This window comes from Hypanus sabinus, chromosome 8, assembly GCF_030144855.1.
Source record: "Hypanus sabinus isolate sHypSab1 chromosome 8, sHypSab1.hap1, whole genome shotgun sequence".
Lineage (NCBI taxonomy): Eukaryota > Metazoa > Chordata > Chondrichthyes > Myliobatiformes > Dasyatidae > Hypanus > Hypanus sabinus.
In genome coordinates, this window is record NC_082713.1 from 84438325 (window position 1) to 84455701 (window position 17377).

Genomic DNA, 17377 nt, shown 5'->3' on the forward strand with positions numbered 1-17377 from the left:
GAAGCAGCACCCTAACTTGAAATACAAGACCGGACCGATTGTGTCAACTCACTGCCATCATCAACCTCCAATAGGCACTCCCAGATTGTGTTTTTTTTTATTCTTAGCCTTTTAATGAATGGATAAATACATAAGGCACAATCACTAAGAATCTGAAGTTGGTGAAGCTTTGAAATATAATCCTGCTAAGAAACAGAAACTCAAAGTGCAGTAATACCATGTTACACACCTGGAGTATGGGGTTTTTTTTTTGTTCCCATCAGATCAGCGTCATCCTATATGTCTTATTTATAATACTGTACTGTCTAATGAAGCCATGAAACCATCAAGATTGCCGGAACATTTCCGTAAAGGACATCCTGAAAAGACTACTTATGGTATTACTCAGTTCCAGAAGATATAAGAAGCATTTGAAAAGTGTTGCACACCGGAGTCTTCTGCCAAGAAAGCTAAAATTAACTTCGATAGTGGCCTCATTGCTTCTTATAACATTACCAAAATGATAGCAAAGTGTGGAAATCTCATACAATTGTTGAGAAATTAATAATGCCTGCTATATCACCGTTCTCAAAATGGATACCAGTATTTTAAAATCAATTCTTCTGAGTAATAACTATGTAGCTCGTCATATTGATGAAATGAGTGAAGACATTGAGTATCAACTATGCACAAAGCTACAAAAAACAGAAGTTGGATGCAACTGGATGAGTCAACTAGATAATGAGGCTTTGCTAATGGCATATGTACAGTTCATTAAAAATGGAAAAGTTTATGCAGAGGTTCTTTTTTGTAAAAAGTTAAAAACTAATATCAACAGACAAACTATCTACGATGAGCTCAAAATGTGTATTGAGGATAAAAGTATTCCGATTAGGAACTTAATTTCTTGTACAACAGATGGAACACCATGTACGACAGGTCACCATGCTGGTATAGTGGCATTTATGAAAAAGGAAATTCCAAGTCTGTTTGCAATCTATTGTGTAATTCATTATCAAGATCTCACAGCCAAAAACATCTGCCAGCAAGTTTTTTCAAGCATAACTCGTGTAATAACTGTTATCAACAAAATTAACGCTCCTCCATTAAATAGCAGAGCATTTTGCCAGATTTGCCAACATAATGATGTTGGAACGCTTGCTTCTTCACACTGAAGTGCATTGGCTGTCAAAAGGCTGCTGCTTAAAATGTTCATTTCATCTTTTTGACACCATGGATGAATTTTTGCTCAAAGTCAGCAAGAGCTTTGGAAAAAATATTGAACTTCTACGTGGAGATCTAGCCGATCTATATGACAAAATAAACATTTTAAATATGAACATGCAGGGTGAGAATTACCATTTAATCCAGGTTTAAAAAGTCCAGTGTTCACTTTTATCAGAAAATTGGAAATGTATAACAAAACATTGGGAGAAGGAAGTTCTCTGCCTGTGCTTCCTGAAGCCTATTCTTGCCCAGGTATGGCACTCTCTTTCACAGACAGCGATTTGCAAGAGTACTGCTTACACCTGCAGTCACTGAAGAAGGATTTTCAGAATTGAATCAAGGACTTGAAAAATCAGGAAACTGTGGACTGGGTAATTAACCCATTTCTTTGCAAGAGGAACAGGAAGAAAGCTTGCAAGAACAAATTATCGAAATCCAGAGTGATGAAGAAGCAAAGATGTTTTTCAAAAATGTCAGCTTTTGTAGGATATGGCTACACTGTTTCCTGGTCCTTTCATTGAACTTCCATCCTCCTACCTTGTTGAAAGAGGTTTCAGTGCAGTGAACCATATACTCACAAAAAACAGAAACCGCTTGAACAATTGTTATACATGGGGACTTAGGGCTTTCGCTTTCACAACTTGGAGCAGATATTTCAACTCTTGCTAAAAGCCATCGAGCTCAAGGATCACATTGCTATTGAAGCTGCTGTACAGTGCACAGGTACTGTGTTAGCTAGGTTTAAAGACAAATAAAAATATAAAGCACAATTTCTTTTTCTCATGTTAGCATATGGTGGACATGTTTTTACACAATGGGGTGGTGGAAAGTATAGTTGTGTCTAGAGGGGTGTTGACAAATAGGAAGGTGCTTTAGGAGGGGTGTTGGCAAATATTAAAGTGCTTTGGGGGGTGTTTTGCTAAAAAAGGTTGCGAAGCACTGCTGACCTTCTCATTTTCCCATATCAGTCAAAGGTCATCTAGCTGCAGCTCGATGAACTCCATGCAGATGTAGTTATCAGGGAGACTGGAGACCTCCCAAATTTCCCACATCTCAAACAAAGTACAAACCATTGCCTCCAGATCCATTCTCAGTGCACTACCTGTTTACGAACTGAAAAAAACTTACTAGAAACTTTCTTACTTTGATCCTCTGTCTGTGCTTGCCCAAGCCTATTCTTGCCCAAGTTCGCTGAGCCAAAGCCGGACCACTCTAACAACTGGCAGACTCTAATAATGGCCACTCTGCTTCCACCTCTTTCACTTTATTGGCCTGTGCTGATTTCAGCCTACTAGTAGAAAGCTAAAAGCTCCCAAGCTCTTTTTAAAGTTTGCGCTTTATCACCAATGAATGACAGGAAGCATCTAAGAAAGGATGTGATGGCACTGAAGAGGGCCTTGAGGAGGTTTACAAGAATTATCCTTGAAATACTCCCTTGTGCCACTGGATCCTGGATTTACTCATTTGTAGACTCCTGTCAGTTTGGATTGGCAAAGACATCTCCTCCACATTCTCCATCAGTGCTGGAACACCACAGGGATGTGTACTTAGCCCCCTGCTCTACTCACTTTACATTTATAATTGTGTGGTCAACTACAGCTCCAACACCATATACAAGTTTGCTAATGACACCACTGTTGTGGGCCGCATCAAAGGTGGTGATGAATCAGCATACAGGAGGGAGATTGAAAATGTGGCTGAGTGGTAGAATAACAACAAACTCCCACTCAATGAGAATAAAAACAAGGAACTGATTGTAGACTTCAGGAGAGGGAAACCAGGGAAACCATGAGCCAGTAATCATCAGAGCATCAGAAGTGCAGAGGGTTAGTAACTTTAAATTTTTGGGTGTCACTTTCTCAAAGGACCTGTCCGAGACCCATCACATAAATATGATGGCAAAGACAGCACGAGAGCTCCTTTACTTCCTCAGGAGTCTGCAGAGATTCTCCATGTCATTAAAAACCTTGGCAAACTTCTATAGATCTGTGGTGGATTGGCTGCATTATGGCCTGGTATGGGAACACCAATGCCTTTCAGAGGAAAATCCTACAAAAAGGGATTTGGCCCAGTTCATCAAGGGTAAAACTCTCCAACTTTTGAGCACATCTACGAGAAGTGTTGCCATAGAAAAGCAGCATCCATCATCAAAGATCCTCACTGCCCAGGCCATGCCATCAGGCAGTAGGTAGAAGTGCCTCGGGACTCACACCACCAAGTTCAAGAAAAGTTACCACCCCTCAACCATCAGGCTCTTGAACAAAAGGAGATAACTACACTCATTTCAGACTTTTTTATCTTGTTAATTCATGCTTGTTATTTATTGCTATTTATTAATTATTTATCTGCATTTTACAGTTCTGAATGTTTACAGTTTATAGATCCTGTTTATAGTTACTGTTCTATAGATTTGCCAAGTATGCCTGCAGAGAAAGAATCTCAGGGTTATATGTGGTGATATGCATGTACTCTGATAGAAGAATTATACTTTGAACTGTACATGCTAGAGTTCAGAAGAAATAGGAGACATCATATTGAAACCTACTGAATACTGAAAGGCCTAGAGGCAGTGGACATTGAAAATTTATTTCCATTAGTGGGAGAGTGTGGGACCAGAAGGGAAAGCCTCGGTGTAGTAGGATATCCTTTTAGAAAAGAGATTAAGAGGAATTTCTTTTGCCAGAGAGTTGTGATTCTGTGGAATTCATTGCTACAGATAGTTGTGGAGGCCAGGTCAATTGGTATATTTAACACACAGGTTGATAGATTGTTAATCGGTAAGAATATCAAAGGTTTTGGAGTGAAGGCAGGAGAACGGGCTTGACTCAATGGGCCAAATGGCCTAATACAATTCCTTTGTCTTTTGGTCTTATGGAAATAAAACCTTTTTGAATGATTTAGTTCAAAGAATTCAAAACCAGGCAAATTTAAGTCAAATGCAACACAAATTAATTTACTAACCAAAGTTAAGCTCTGCTTTTTCAAACATTTTAAAAAAATGCAATAAATGTACAATTCATCTCAAAATATTTCCTCCTTCATATCAATTTCATTTTGGGATAATTTACATTATTTATGAGATCTGGGTATTTCATTCTATATGCAGTTTAACCCAGGAGGTAAATAACAGATTGTTCATTCCATGTGTTTAAACAAATGTATGAAGCAGCCTAATGTAGAAAAAGCTAGTATGTGAAGGTAATTGATAAACTGCAAGGATGATTGTCAGATCTAAAATCAGACCTAAAGCACTCTGAGAGCTTCCATTCCAAGAGAAGATTAATGATGTACTCTCCACAATTCCTACCCATCTCCCCTCATGTCCAACACCACCAAAGCCACAGAACACATCTGTTGAACTTCCTAATGTCCCAGAGCAGCTGACAGTCAACAAAGCAGACCCACGGAGGTGGAATCTTAAACCAGGTGCCCCTACCCCGTCTAAATCATGCAGCTATTCCTACAACTTCAAAACCCAAGAAACTAATAATACCAAACCGTCCACTTGATCACCAACATTATCAACTCTTGAAGTTCATGTGTTCATTCACTATTTAAAATTCAGTTTCTTTCAGAGGAAAAGGCCAATAATCATGAACGGAATTCCAAGTGACATCAGCTGATTTCTGATGTGTTATAGTCATGGAGTCATAGAGTCATAGAGAAGTACAGCGTAGAAATAGGCCTTTCAGCCCATCTAATCAATGTCAAAACCATTTAAACTGCCTAATCCCATCAACCTGCATCAGGACCATAGCTCTCCACTCTCCTACCATCCATATACCAATACAAACTTCTCTTAAACTTTGAAATTGAGCTCGCATGCACCACTTGTGCTGGCAGCTCATCTACACTCTCACAAGCCTCTACGTGAAGAAGTTTCCTCTCATGTTTCTCTTAAACTTTTCACCTTTTGACCTTGAGTTGTAGACCCACCCAAACTCAGTGGAAAAGTCTTGCTTGCATTTTTCCTATCTATATCCCGCATAATTTTATGTACCTCTATCAAATCTCCTCTCAATCTTCTATGCCCAAGGATTTATTATTTTATAATTGTGATATAATATTTGATGTCCTGTTCAAAAAAAATTGCATATCAGTATATTGACATCCTTGATTTGTGTATCCTCTGGACAATTAACTATCAAATCACAAACACATTTACAAGTTAAATAATTACACATGTTATATTACTGAAAACAAAGAAATATCTCATTTAGTAAAAATGGGATACAGGGCATTGTGCCTCAATATAATCCTGGGGATAAAACTTACTTGTTGTACAATGGTTGTTAGTTCCAGGCACAGCTGAACAATGTTGTTTTTCAGAAGTGAATATTCTGTCACACTAACAAATGGCGACCTAGAACATAGCAAATAATAATGAATTCTGATTGGACAGTCTTTCTCCCATGTAACTACATTTAGTAAATTACAGATACATCTATTGTATAGTTTATATAGCATGTATTATATAAATAATTTTCAATTATTATCTTAATTCATGGAATCAGAAAACTTATGGCAAGGAGCTGTTCCACTCTGCCCACTAATATAATCCACCCACTCTGGCTGTGGGGATCCTTGGAAAAGAAATTATGTGCCCTCACTTTCTTCCGCTTTGACTAGCTATCCAGCAGCCTCTTCAAAATATTCCCAGAATCAGCTTTAATCACCTTTTCAGGCAGATAATCCCTGATCCTAATAACTCTGAGTACAAATATCACACCCCATAATCTCCAGAGTTTTGGGAAATTATTTTAAATTTATACCTTTGAATAATAACCCATCATTTTGCATAGCAAATCTGTTTTCCAAGAAGCATCCAACTAATTTTTCAAACATTTCCCTAAGAAGTGAATCACCCTCCCTGGTCACATCTTCTGAAAATATCTTCTGAACCCTTGGGTCAAGACATCAAGCTGATGTTCTCAGTCAATTGAATGTACTTCTGACAAATTCAATAACCTCTGTATTAAAACAGGATCACATACTGGTCTGACTAGGTGTGATGCAGGATAGATGATTAGAAATATTTAAGTGGTGGTAGAAATATAGGGGGATTGAGGGCTATGGGCAACTGGTACAAAGAAGAGTTGAGACCTGGTGTCATGAACATATTGTCAGCAGAAAAGGCTTAAAGGGCCAGGCGGCCTACTCCACTTCTTAATTCTCTGTACATTTGTCAATATTAAAATAGCCCTTAGAGATTTCAAAGCAATCAGTTTGGGAACAGGAACTGACCATGAAAGCTTTCAAGCTTGCACAAGGTCACTTGTCCAAGACATATGAGGAAAGTGGTCAATCGAGCAGTAAGGCAGACATAAGCACAAATGGAAAATAGTTTCCTTTTGGGCTGTAAGTTATCACAGGCAGTAGATCTTATGATCACATTGCACCCACATCAAGCACAAAACAGTTGGATTAAGGTAACTCCTCTCCCCTGACTGGACTGGCTTATTCTGGACTGGTTCTAGAGGACTGGAAAATTTCAAATGTCACTCCATTCTTTAAGAAGAAGGGAGGGAGGGAGGCAAATGTTACGAGATCCTGGACCTGTTAGCCTTACTTCAATGATTGGTAAGATATTGCAGTCCATTATTAAGGAGCATGTTGTAGGCTACTTGGAAAAATATGATAAAATGGGCCCAAATCGGCATGGTTTCAATTAGGGGAAATCTTGCTTGACAAATCTCTTGAAATTCTTGGAGGAAGTAACAGACAGGATTGTCAAAAGAGAGTCAATGGATGTTGCATACTTGGATTTTCAGAAGGCCTTTGACAAGGTGCCTCACATGAGGCAGCTAAACAAGATAAGAGCCCATGGTATAACAGGAAAGATACTAGCATGGATAGAAAATTAGCTAACTGGCAGGAGGCAATGAATCAGAATAAAGAAGGCCTTTTCTGGTTGACTAACGGTGACCAGTGGTGTTCTGTAGGGGTTGATTTAGGGACTGCTTCTTTTCACTTTATTCATCAATGATTTGGATGAGGGAATTGATGGCTTTGTGGCAGAATTTGTTGCTGACAGGTGGAGGGGCAGTTAGTGTTGAGGAAGCAGGAAGTCTGCGGAAAGACATACAAATTAGGAGACGGGCAAAGTTGTGGTAGAAATAATATCATGAAGGGAAGTGTATGGTCATGAATTTTGATAGAAGGAATAAAGACAGTCTATTTTCTAAATGGGAAAGAAATTCAGGAATCAGAGGTGCACAGGAACTTGGGAGTCCTCATGGAGGATTCCCTAAAGGTGAACTTGCAGGTTGAGTTGGTGGTAAGGAAGACAAATGCAACATAATCAATAATTTCAAGAGGACTAGAATATACAAGCAAGGATGTAATGCAGAGACTTTATAAGGTATTGGTCAGAATGCATCTGGAGTGTTGTGAGCAGATTTGGGCCCCTTATCTAAGAAAAGATGTGTTGGTATTGGAGAGGATCCAGAGGAGGTTTCCGAGGATGATCCCAGGAATGTATGAGGAGTGTTTGATGGCTCTGGGCCTGTATTCACTGGAATTTAGAAGAATGAGGGGATCTCACTGAAACCTATCGAAAAGCCTAGATAGAGTGGATGTGGAGGGGATGTTTCCTATACCAGGGGAGTCTAGAACCAGAGGGCATAGATTCAGAATACAAGATCATCCCTTTAGAACAGGGTTGAGGAGGAACTTCTTTCGCCGGAATCTGTTGAAATCATTGCCACAGCTGGCTGTGGAGACCAAGTCATTGGGTATATTTAAAGCAGAGGTTGCTAGGTTCTTGATTATTAACAGCATCAAAGCTTATGGGGAGAAGGCATGACAGTGGGTAGAGAGGGATAAGAAATCAGCTATGATGGAATGGTGGAGCAGACTTAATGGGACGAAAGGCCTAATTCTGCTCCTGTTGTCTTATGGTCTTATTTTAATAGTTTGACCTTCCTAAATCAACAACAAATTGCATTTTTATGTTCTCTACTACATCATAATGCTCATGGAATTGGTGCCAAACTAGAAGCAGAGATTTTAAGAAACTTAGATCTTAAGGGTGGCTTTGGGAAAGTTTTTTTAAATACAGAGAAGAAAGATAGTGGGATTAAAATGGACGTTACCTTTCAGGAAGTCAGTTGCTGATCCTCATTGCATTTTAAGTGATTTTTTCCCTCCCTGGTCCTTCAATCAAATAACTTAAGTCAAAGTTAAATCTTAGCTCTCTGTGAACGGAAACAGGTTTGTCCCAAGAGCTCTGTCTACTGTGTTATCTTTAAGTTTAACTTCCCTCAGTTTATTTCATTTCAAATAACCCAGCCTAACAAAACACAGGTTCTCCAGCTCTGGGAACATCTTTGTAAAGTTTACCTACACTGTCAGATCCTTCCCACGAGGAGATGACCAGAATGTATGTAGCACTCTCATTGCAGGCCAAGTGGTGTGCAAAGCATTTCAAGCTCAGCATCTCTGCTTCTACACTCTCTGCCTCAACCACCAAGGCACAATTTCTCCTGCCACTTATACAGGTAAGTGAGCATATGCACCAACAGCTTTCCCCAGAACCCAAAGTGACCCTAAACTTCAGTAACCTGCCATTTGCAGTGCTTTCCATTGCCTGGCTCTGCCATCTCAAATTAATTACCATAAATTTGGGCTGGAGAAAAATTCCCTCTTGCACAATTTTGCCTGTTCATTCATTCCAATATTATCTTCCTGTGGCCAATAAATTTTTTTCTTTAGTGCAAAACCAAAGAAAATTCTGAAAATGACTCTTATATTTGTCCAAATCATTGACATTGCTACAAGAAGTAATACAGCCAGCATGGCGGCTTGCAAAACAACATAGCACATGGACTTCCAGTCATTAAAATTCCCAATGGTCATCAACTTTCAATTTCTCCCACTGAAAGAATTTTAGATTGAACATTTCTTGCTTTTGAATCCCTTTGAAGTCAGGACTTAGGTACAAATTACTCACTGTAATTTCTGCCTCTCATGAACAAGAAGAAAATTCCCCAAAATTCTCCTTGCCTTCAGGAATATAACTGTCTTGAGAGGTTGGAAGCATAGACAAGATGCTTACAGAGATATTACCATTTAATTTAATTGCACAATCAGTAACGTCCACACAATTAAACAATAGAATAGAGGTTGGGAAAGGATGGGGTGAACAACTATTTTACAGTTTGCTGAAAGGGATAAGCTGAATAGGTTACAATGATTTTGGCTACTTAGAAGGTAATATGTGACTTTGGCATTCTGGCAAGGTGGGATCCTGACTGATGGAATTCACATACAAGAAAGTTTAGCCCAGACAGGAAGCTCCAATGTTTTCCAAGATTCATAGGAAAAGGGAGGTTGGATCTGGGACAAATATTTGAGTGATTCACTTTTCAAACAATGGGTCTGACATTCAATGACTATTGTTGAGGCAGAATATTAATAGCAGCATACCTATCTAGCCAGGCCAATAAGCTCTTGGCAGCACCAATGAGGTCAACCACAGAGGTAAGGAAGTCATTTGGCAGCCTTCTGGATGTCCTGCCATCATAATGGCCACTCCTCCGTCTACCTGTTATGAAATTCTGTAAATTTTTGGCTGAGGAATTCAATTTGTGGGAAAGCGTTCTGAGGTTTTCTGTCTCTAAGCCATAGTTCTGTAAAAGAAAAAAACATGCATATTAATTATCTCCTAATCACATAATTCTTGGTAAAATATGCCCCAGAAGTAGGTCAGATTTAGAAATGAAGAAGGATAGGAAACTCCGACTCACAAACCCAACACTTCTCAAAACCTTCTTCTCCATAGGTGGACTTTATACTTGAAGGAACTGTTGTATTCTAAGGAAATGCTGTAGTCACAAACAGCAATAAAATGAGCACATACTCGGATTTAATAATATTGATTGAAAAATAAATGTTGGCTATCACACAAGGGTACAATCCTGCTCTTGTTCCACTAATACCATGAGATTGTTTATGCCCACTTGACAGGATGAGCAGGACGTTGGATTAATATTTTATCCAAATTCCAATGGAGCTTTATCTTCGAAATTAAGCACAGTCTAAAATCCACTGTTGCCTGGCTACAACACATAACAGATGTTTGCAAAAAATGAGTTTACACTATGGTAATTATCAGTTTATTCTTTTTAATTAAGGGATTAAGATTGGCTGCTAAAAGACAAGAATCCAGTGCCTTGAACATAGTCAACTATTTTGCAGTTTCATGTGATTAGCGCTTGCCTTGCCAACTGATGTCCTTTTCCTGTAAAGTCAATAGGAAAAACTTTGACAACATTAAAATGGTTCTCAAATGCACACATTTCCGGTTAATTGAGGTAGCAAACAATCGATATTTCTGCATTTGCTTTCCAATGTGACATGATTTCTCTATTTGTTTTGCTGAAAAGATCACAATGCTACCAAACTCCCACAAAGCCAAGCTATAGAATATATTGCAACTCCAAAAAAACACATTACTTTAAATACATGATTGGTAGGCAACACTTGGAACAAAATTTGGGATCCAACAAACTCTGAGAATCAAATAGAAAGGGTTTCAAATTCTAACACATAGACATTTATTCTGTTGTTTGTCACTCTAATACATCACAGGATTGTCAGACTGCCTCCGTTACATGGATTGACATCTCCATTTAAGACATTAAAGAGGAAATCATTTATAACCCATTAAATGTACATTCATTAAATGGGAATGTTAATGCTGGTCCTTAAAGTAACAACATGATTTTAGTCTAATTGATCTTGACTTTGACAGTCGAATAATGCTTTTGTATTCAATGTTTTCTGCTTAACAAAACCGATTGATGTTTGCAGCAACTAAAGGGAAGTTCATTGCAAGCCCATAGGCCTGGTCCTTTGATACAGTAATGCAAATATATCCCACCACTTCTGCTCCAAATATTACTTCAGTGATTTCTGTCTCACCCATTCTTTTTTACAAACCTTCCCTGTTCCTTAAAATTCAAAAATCCAAGGTGCAAAGAGACTTGGGAGTCCTCCTAGAGGATTCTCTAAAGGTTGTGAGGAAGCCAAATGCAATGTTAGCATTCATTTTGAGAAGACCAGAATATAAAAACAAAGATGTAATGCTGAGGCTTTACAGGGCACTGGTGAGGCCTCACTTGAAGTATTGTGAGCAGTTTTGGGTCCCTTATCAAAGAAAGGATGTGCTGACTCTGGGGAAGGTTCAAAACAGGTTCACAAAAATGATTTTGGGAATGAAAGTCTTATCATATGAGGACCTTGTGATGACTCTCGGCCTGTATTCACTGGAAGTTAGAAGAGTGAGAGGGTGACCTCTTTGAAACCTATCGAATGCCTAGATAGAGTGGAAATGGAGAGGATGTTTCCTAAAGTGGCAGAGTCTAGGACCAGAGAGCACAACCTCATAATAGAGGGATTTTCATTTAGAACAGAGATGATGAGGAATTTCTTTAGCCATAGTGTGGTAACTGGAGTTTATTGTCACAGGCAGCTGTGGATGCTCGATCATTGGGTATATTTAAGGCAGAGGTTGATTGGTTCTCTACAAGTCAGGGCGTGAAAGGTTATGGGAAGATGGCAGATGAATGGGTTTGAGAGGAAAGTGGATCAGCCATGATGAAATGGAGCACACTCAATGGGCCAAAAATGGCCTAATTCTGTTGCTATGAATTATGGCCTTATGGTCTTGACTTAAAATGTTGAAGTTATTTCTCCGAAGAGGACCATTCCACCTAATACTTTTCATTGTGTTTTCTGGGCTGTTTATAAGCTCAAGATGCAAAGACATTAATCATGACCAAATAGATGGTCACTGCTGAACTTGCATCTGCACCTCCGTGACGGTGACAATGATTCTGAGTCTCTTTGTGTTCACCAAATCAACAAAGCACAACTTTAAATCAGCAGAACATCCCTGGCTCCTTCACACAAGTGTAATCAGACTGAAAGACTGACACCATGGCATGTGGCCAAAACACTGGACAAAAAGATAAGTTTTATGTTGTGTCCCATAGGATGAGAAGGAAGTGAAGGGTTGGAAAGTATAAGCAGAAAGCCCAATGCTTAAGATCTGGACAAAAAAAAACAGAGTAATAAGTTACAACAGTCTGAAAGTCTTGCTAATTTTTAATCTACCGGTTTAAAGGCTTTCTTTTATTTCACATGATGCTCAAGTCACATTAATGTGCGTATACTGGGTTTGTTGTATAATAGACTGGGGATTTTTTAAGAAAATGAAAGCAGCACTCTTCTAAATGGGAGTGGCCTTCCATTCTAACCAAGTGCAAATTGAAACCAGGAATACCTCATTTACAGAGAGGTTATAAGTGCTAGCATTGGTTTGGGTATTTTAGATTACTCTGACTTAATTCAAACATAAAGTCAACCAGGAATTAAAAGTTTTCTTTAATTTACAAAATAACACAATGGATTCACAAATGGGCTTTTAAGAGAGGCAGTTTGGCATCTAGTCCCATTCAATCTACGAGTCCAATTCCACTAAACACAATAGACCAATGATACCCTCATGATACGTATGGAATAATAAATAATACCATGCCTATATCATCACAGTTTCAAAACTATGTACTGCATGGGGATGTGATATCACATATTGCCAAATTCTTGTGAGAAATTAGTACACTAATTGCTATTTCTCAATAATTATTAACGTATTAATTTCTCACAAGTAATTGGCAATATATTATAATATTAGGTAAAATTAAGTCAATGCTTTAATATGGGGTCATCTAAAATCTGCTTGCTACTACAAGCAGAAATCTTGAGGAAGTTCATAAATCTTGCAAACTCAAAGTAGTTTCTTAACGACCTGAGAGCAGCCGAGGAGATTGTGATATTGATTCTCTGTTGCTCTCTCCCTACTCTGAGAACTACTTCTCACTGACATTATCTTCATACACAAATTGGATAAAGGAGTTTTGGGGAACATAGAACTACTGTATTGAGATAGAAAATCAACTCGGATTGTGTTAAATAACACAGCAGGCTCGAAGGGTTGATCGCCTATTCCTGCTCCATTTTTACATGTTTCCAATAGAGAAGCTTAAGAATATTTACCATTTTGTGAAAATTGGCAATGGGGTGGGAAACTAGAGACAGTGCCTTGCTCTCAGATCCAGAAAATTTAAAGTATTCACAAATCCACAATGTATTTTCTTTAGGGCTGAATATGTCAGACCTGCAGAAAAAAATGCACTGGGTATTTCTTTGCTTTACTCACACTATAGACAACATAGCCAGCTAAACAATTATTCAGATTTACTTCCCATCTGGAACAGTGGGCTGACATCTGAGCTGGCTGGACTGAGTAACCTTATTTTTTTTGTCATGTACAATTATTAAATCATACACAATAAAAATATAGCAAAATTGTGATGATTTCACAGAGATAATTGTGACAATTGCACAGTGCTAGTGATGAAATAAAACATCTTACAAACAGTAATCACATGCAGCTATCATTTAATTCTGATGTAAGTTCTGGTGAAAGGTTGTCTACAGAAAACATGGACTGTTTCTTTGTTCTCTCCACAGACGTTGCATGACCTACTGAGTGCTGGTGGACAAACATTTTAATTCCCGTTCCCATTCCCATTCTGACCTGTTGATCATGGCCTCCTCTTGTTCCAAGACAAGGCCACCCTCAGGGTAGCGGAGCAACACCTTATATTCCATCTGGGTAGCCTCCAACTTGATGGCAGGGGTATCGATTTCGCCTTTTGATGAACAAATCCACCCCCTCTATTCCCCACTCTGACCTATCTCTTTTCACCTGCCAAGAGTCTTATCATTAATGCTATATTTTGCCATCATATTTGACCTACCAAGATGAACTACCTCACACTTATCTAGGTTGAACTCCATATGCCACTTCTCAGCCCAGTTTTGCATCCTATCAATGTCCCATTGTAACCTCTGACAGCCCTCCACACTATCCACAACACCCTCAGCCTTTGTGTCATCAGCAAATTTACTAACCTATCCCTCCACTTCCTCATCCAGGTCATTTATAAAAATCACAAAGAGTAGGGGTCCCAGAACAAATCCCTGAGGCACACTACTGGTCACAGGCCTCCCTGCAGAGTCTGACCCGTCTACAACCACTCATTGCCTTCTGTGGGCAAGCCAATTCTGGATCCACAAAGCAATGTCCCCTTGGATCCCAAGCCTCCTTACTTTCTCAATAAGCCTTGAATGGGTTACCTTATCAAATACCTTGTTAAAATCCATATATACTACAGCTCTACCTTCATCAATGTGCTTAGTCACATCCTCAAAAAATTCAGTCAGTCTCTTAAGGCACTACCTGCCTTTGACAAAGCCACGCTGACCTAATCATATTCCTAATTCCTAATCATATTATGCCTCTCCAAATATTCATAAATCCTGCCTCTCAGGATCTTCTCCATCAACTTGCCAACCACTGAAGTAAGGCTACCTGATCTATAAATTCCTGGGCTATCCCTACTGCCTTTCTTAAATAAGGGAACAACATCCACAACCCTCATTGCCAGAGACTCAATAATCTCTTCCCTTGCTTCCCACAGTAGCCTGCGGTACATCTCATCCGGTCCCGGTGACTTATCCAACTTGATGCTTTCCAAAAACTCCAGCTTCCTTAATATCTACATGCTTAAGCTTTTCAGTCCACTGCAAGTCATCCCTACAATCGCCAAATCCTTTTCTGTAGTGAATGCTGAAGCAAGGTATCCATTAAGTACCTCTGCTATTTCCTCTGGTTCCATACACACTTTTCCACTGTCACACTTGATAGGCCCTATCCTCTCACGTCTTATCCTCTTGCTGCTCACATACTTGTAGAATGCCTAGGGGTTTTCCTTAATTCTGTCCACCAATGCCTTCTGGCTCTCCTAATTTCATTCTTAAGCTCCTTCCTGCTAGCCTTATAATCTTCTAGATTCCTATCATTACGAAGTTTTTTGAACCTTTTGTAAGCTCTTCTTTTCTTCTTGACTAGATTTACAACAGCCTTTGTGCAGCACGGATCTTGTACCCTACCATCCTTTCCATGTTTCATTGGAACGTACCTACTCAGAACCCCATGCAAATATCCCCTGAACATTTGCCACATTTCTTCGGTATGTTTCCCTTAGAACATCTGTTTCCAATCTATGCTTCCAAGTTCCTGCCTGATAGCCTCATGTTTCCCCTTACTCCAATTAAACATTTCCCTAACTTGTCTGTTTCTATCCCTCTCCAATGTTATGGTAAAGGAGATAGAACTGTGATCACTATCTCCAAAATGCTCTCCCACTGAGAGACCTGACATCTGACCAGGTTCATTTCCCAATACCAGATCAAATACAGCCTCTCCTATTGTAGGCTTATCTACATATTGTGTCAAGAAACCTTCCTGAACACACCTAACAAACTCCACCCCATCTAAACGCCTCACTCAAGGGGGATGCCAATCAATATTTGGGAAATTATAATCTCCCACCACAACAATCCTGTTATTATTACTCCTTTCCAGAATCTGTCTCCCTATCTGCTCCTTGATGTCCCTGTTACTATTGGTTGGTCTATAAAAAAACACCCAGTAGAGTTATTGACCCCCTCCTATTCCTAACTTCCACCCACAGAGACTCTGTAGACAACCCCTCCATGACTTCCTCCTTTTCTGCAGCCATGACACTATCTCTGATCAACAGTGCCACACCCCCACATCTTTCGCCTCCCTCCCTATCCTTTCCGAAACATCTAAAGCCTGGCACTTGAAGTAGCCATTCCTGCCCCTGCACCATCCAAGTCTCTAATGGCCACAACATCATCATTCCAAGTACTGGACTCAGGACAATTGTATACTGCCAGAACACAAATATTTCATCACTTAGGCTGCAAAATCTAACCCCTGGATGTTGTTAAATCCATCAGGCTTTTAATTTTCACATGCAGGAAAAGGCTGCAGGGGAAGCAAAAATCCAAAGTATTTTCCTTTTTCATTCAATTATGGACTAAAGTGTTAACTGCTTAATAGTTTTAAATAGTTCGATCTTTTATTCAAAGTACCTTAATAATTTTGTTTTTGAGTACTTTTTCAATATTGTGTAAGGGACATTCACATATCTTGGAACATAGAAGAGTACAGCACAGGAAGAGGCCCTTCGTCCCGCAATGTTGTGCTGGACCAGCTAAAAAACAAATCAATAACACCCAAACACTGTGATCCCTCCCTCCCTCCTACACCGTCCATATCCCTCCATGTTCCCCACATTCATCTAGACATCTCTTAAGAGCCTCTAATGTATTTGACTCTACCACCATACTTTGAGAACAAGAAGTCTGGAGGAGTACTTAACAGGCTGTTAAATCAATTCTTGGAGTTGGGCTTGCATGAAGAGATCCTGTACTGTGCAGGGCTTGCTTATCAGTTTAGAATCTTAAACACAAAGTCCACTGCAGATGCTGTGGTCAAATCAACACGTACAAACAAGCTGGATGGACTCAGCAGGTCTGGTAGCATCTGTTGAAACAAGCAGTCAACGTTTCAGGCTGAGACCCTTCGTCAGGACTGAAGAAGGAGGGGGCAGGGGCCCTATAAAGAAGGTGGAGGGAAGGTGGAAAGTGCCAGGTGAAAAACCAATCAGAGGAAAGACTTTCCCCTTACATTCCTTCTTCACCTCTCCTGCCTATCTCCTCCCTGCTTCCCTTCCCCCACCCCTTGATCCTTCCTCTGATTGGTTTTTCAACTGGCACCTTCCACCCTCCCCCCTCCTTCTTCAGTCCTCACGAAGGGTCTCAGCCCGAAACGTTGACTGCTCGTTTCAATGGATGCTGTCCGACCTGCTGAGTTCATCCAGCTTGTTTGTATGTGTCAGTTTAGAGTCTGTCTTCTGGAAGACTGATCAGGAGCCTGTATTACAGAAAAACAAGCTTGACGTGCAGCTGGCCAGTGAAATGGTCTTGTCATTCAGAGCAAGATCCAAACCATGGAAGGTGAGGCTGACTTCAATGTGAATGGCAGGAAAGATAAAAAAACATAAAACTAACAAAAAAAGCATAATACAAGGCAAAAACATTAAAGATCTCAGCATCTGATAGAACTGAGAAGCTAAAGGGGAGGAGCTAAAGTTGGTGCCGTGGTGACTACGTGGAGTTCACCTGCAAAAAGTTTAAATTCTTCTCTTTAGTGTCTCTTTTTTCCTTT

At 39.6% G+C, this 17377-nt stretch overlaps 1 protein-coding gene across 1 annotated transcript in view; it reads right to left on the bottom strand.

Annotated features, from left to right (window-relative positions):
* The window catches only part of si:ch211-26b3.4 (connector enhancer of kinase suppressor of ras 2), a 911874-nt gene that overhangs the window by 506063 nt on the left and 388434 nt on the right, over positions 1-17377 (bottom strand). The window contains exons 3-4 of the mRNA XM_059977444.1: positions 9634-9836; positions 5482-5569 (exon numbers count right to left, since the gene is read on the bottom strand). Coding sequence (XP_059833427.1) covers positions 5482-5569; positions 9634-9836 — 291 coding nt within the window. The remainder of the gene's footprint in view (positions 1-5481; positions 5570-9633; positions 9837-17377) is intronic.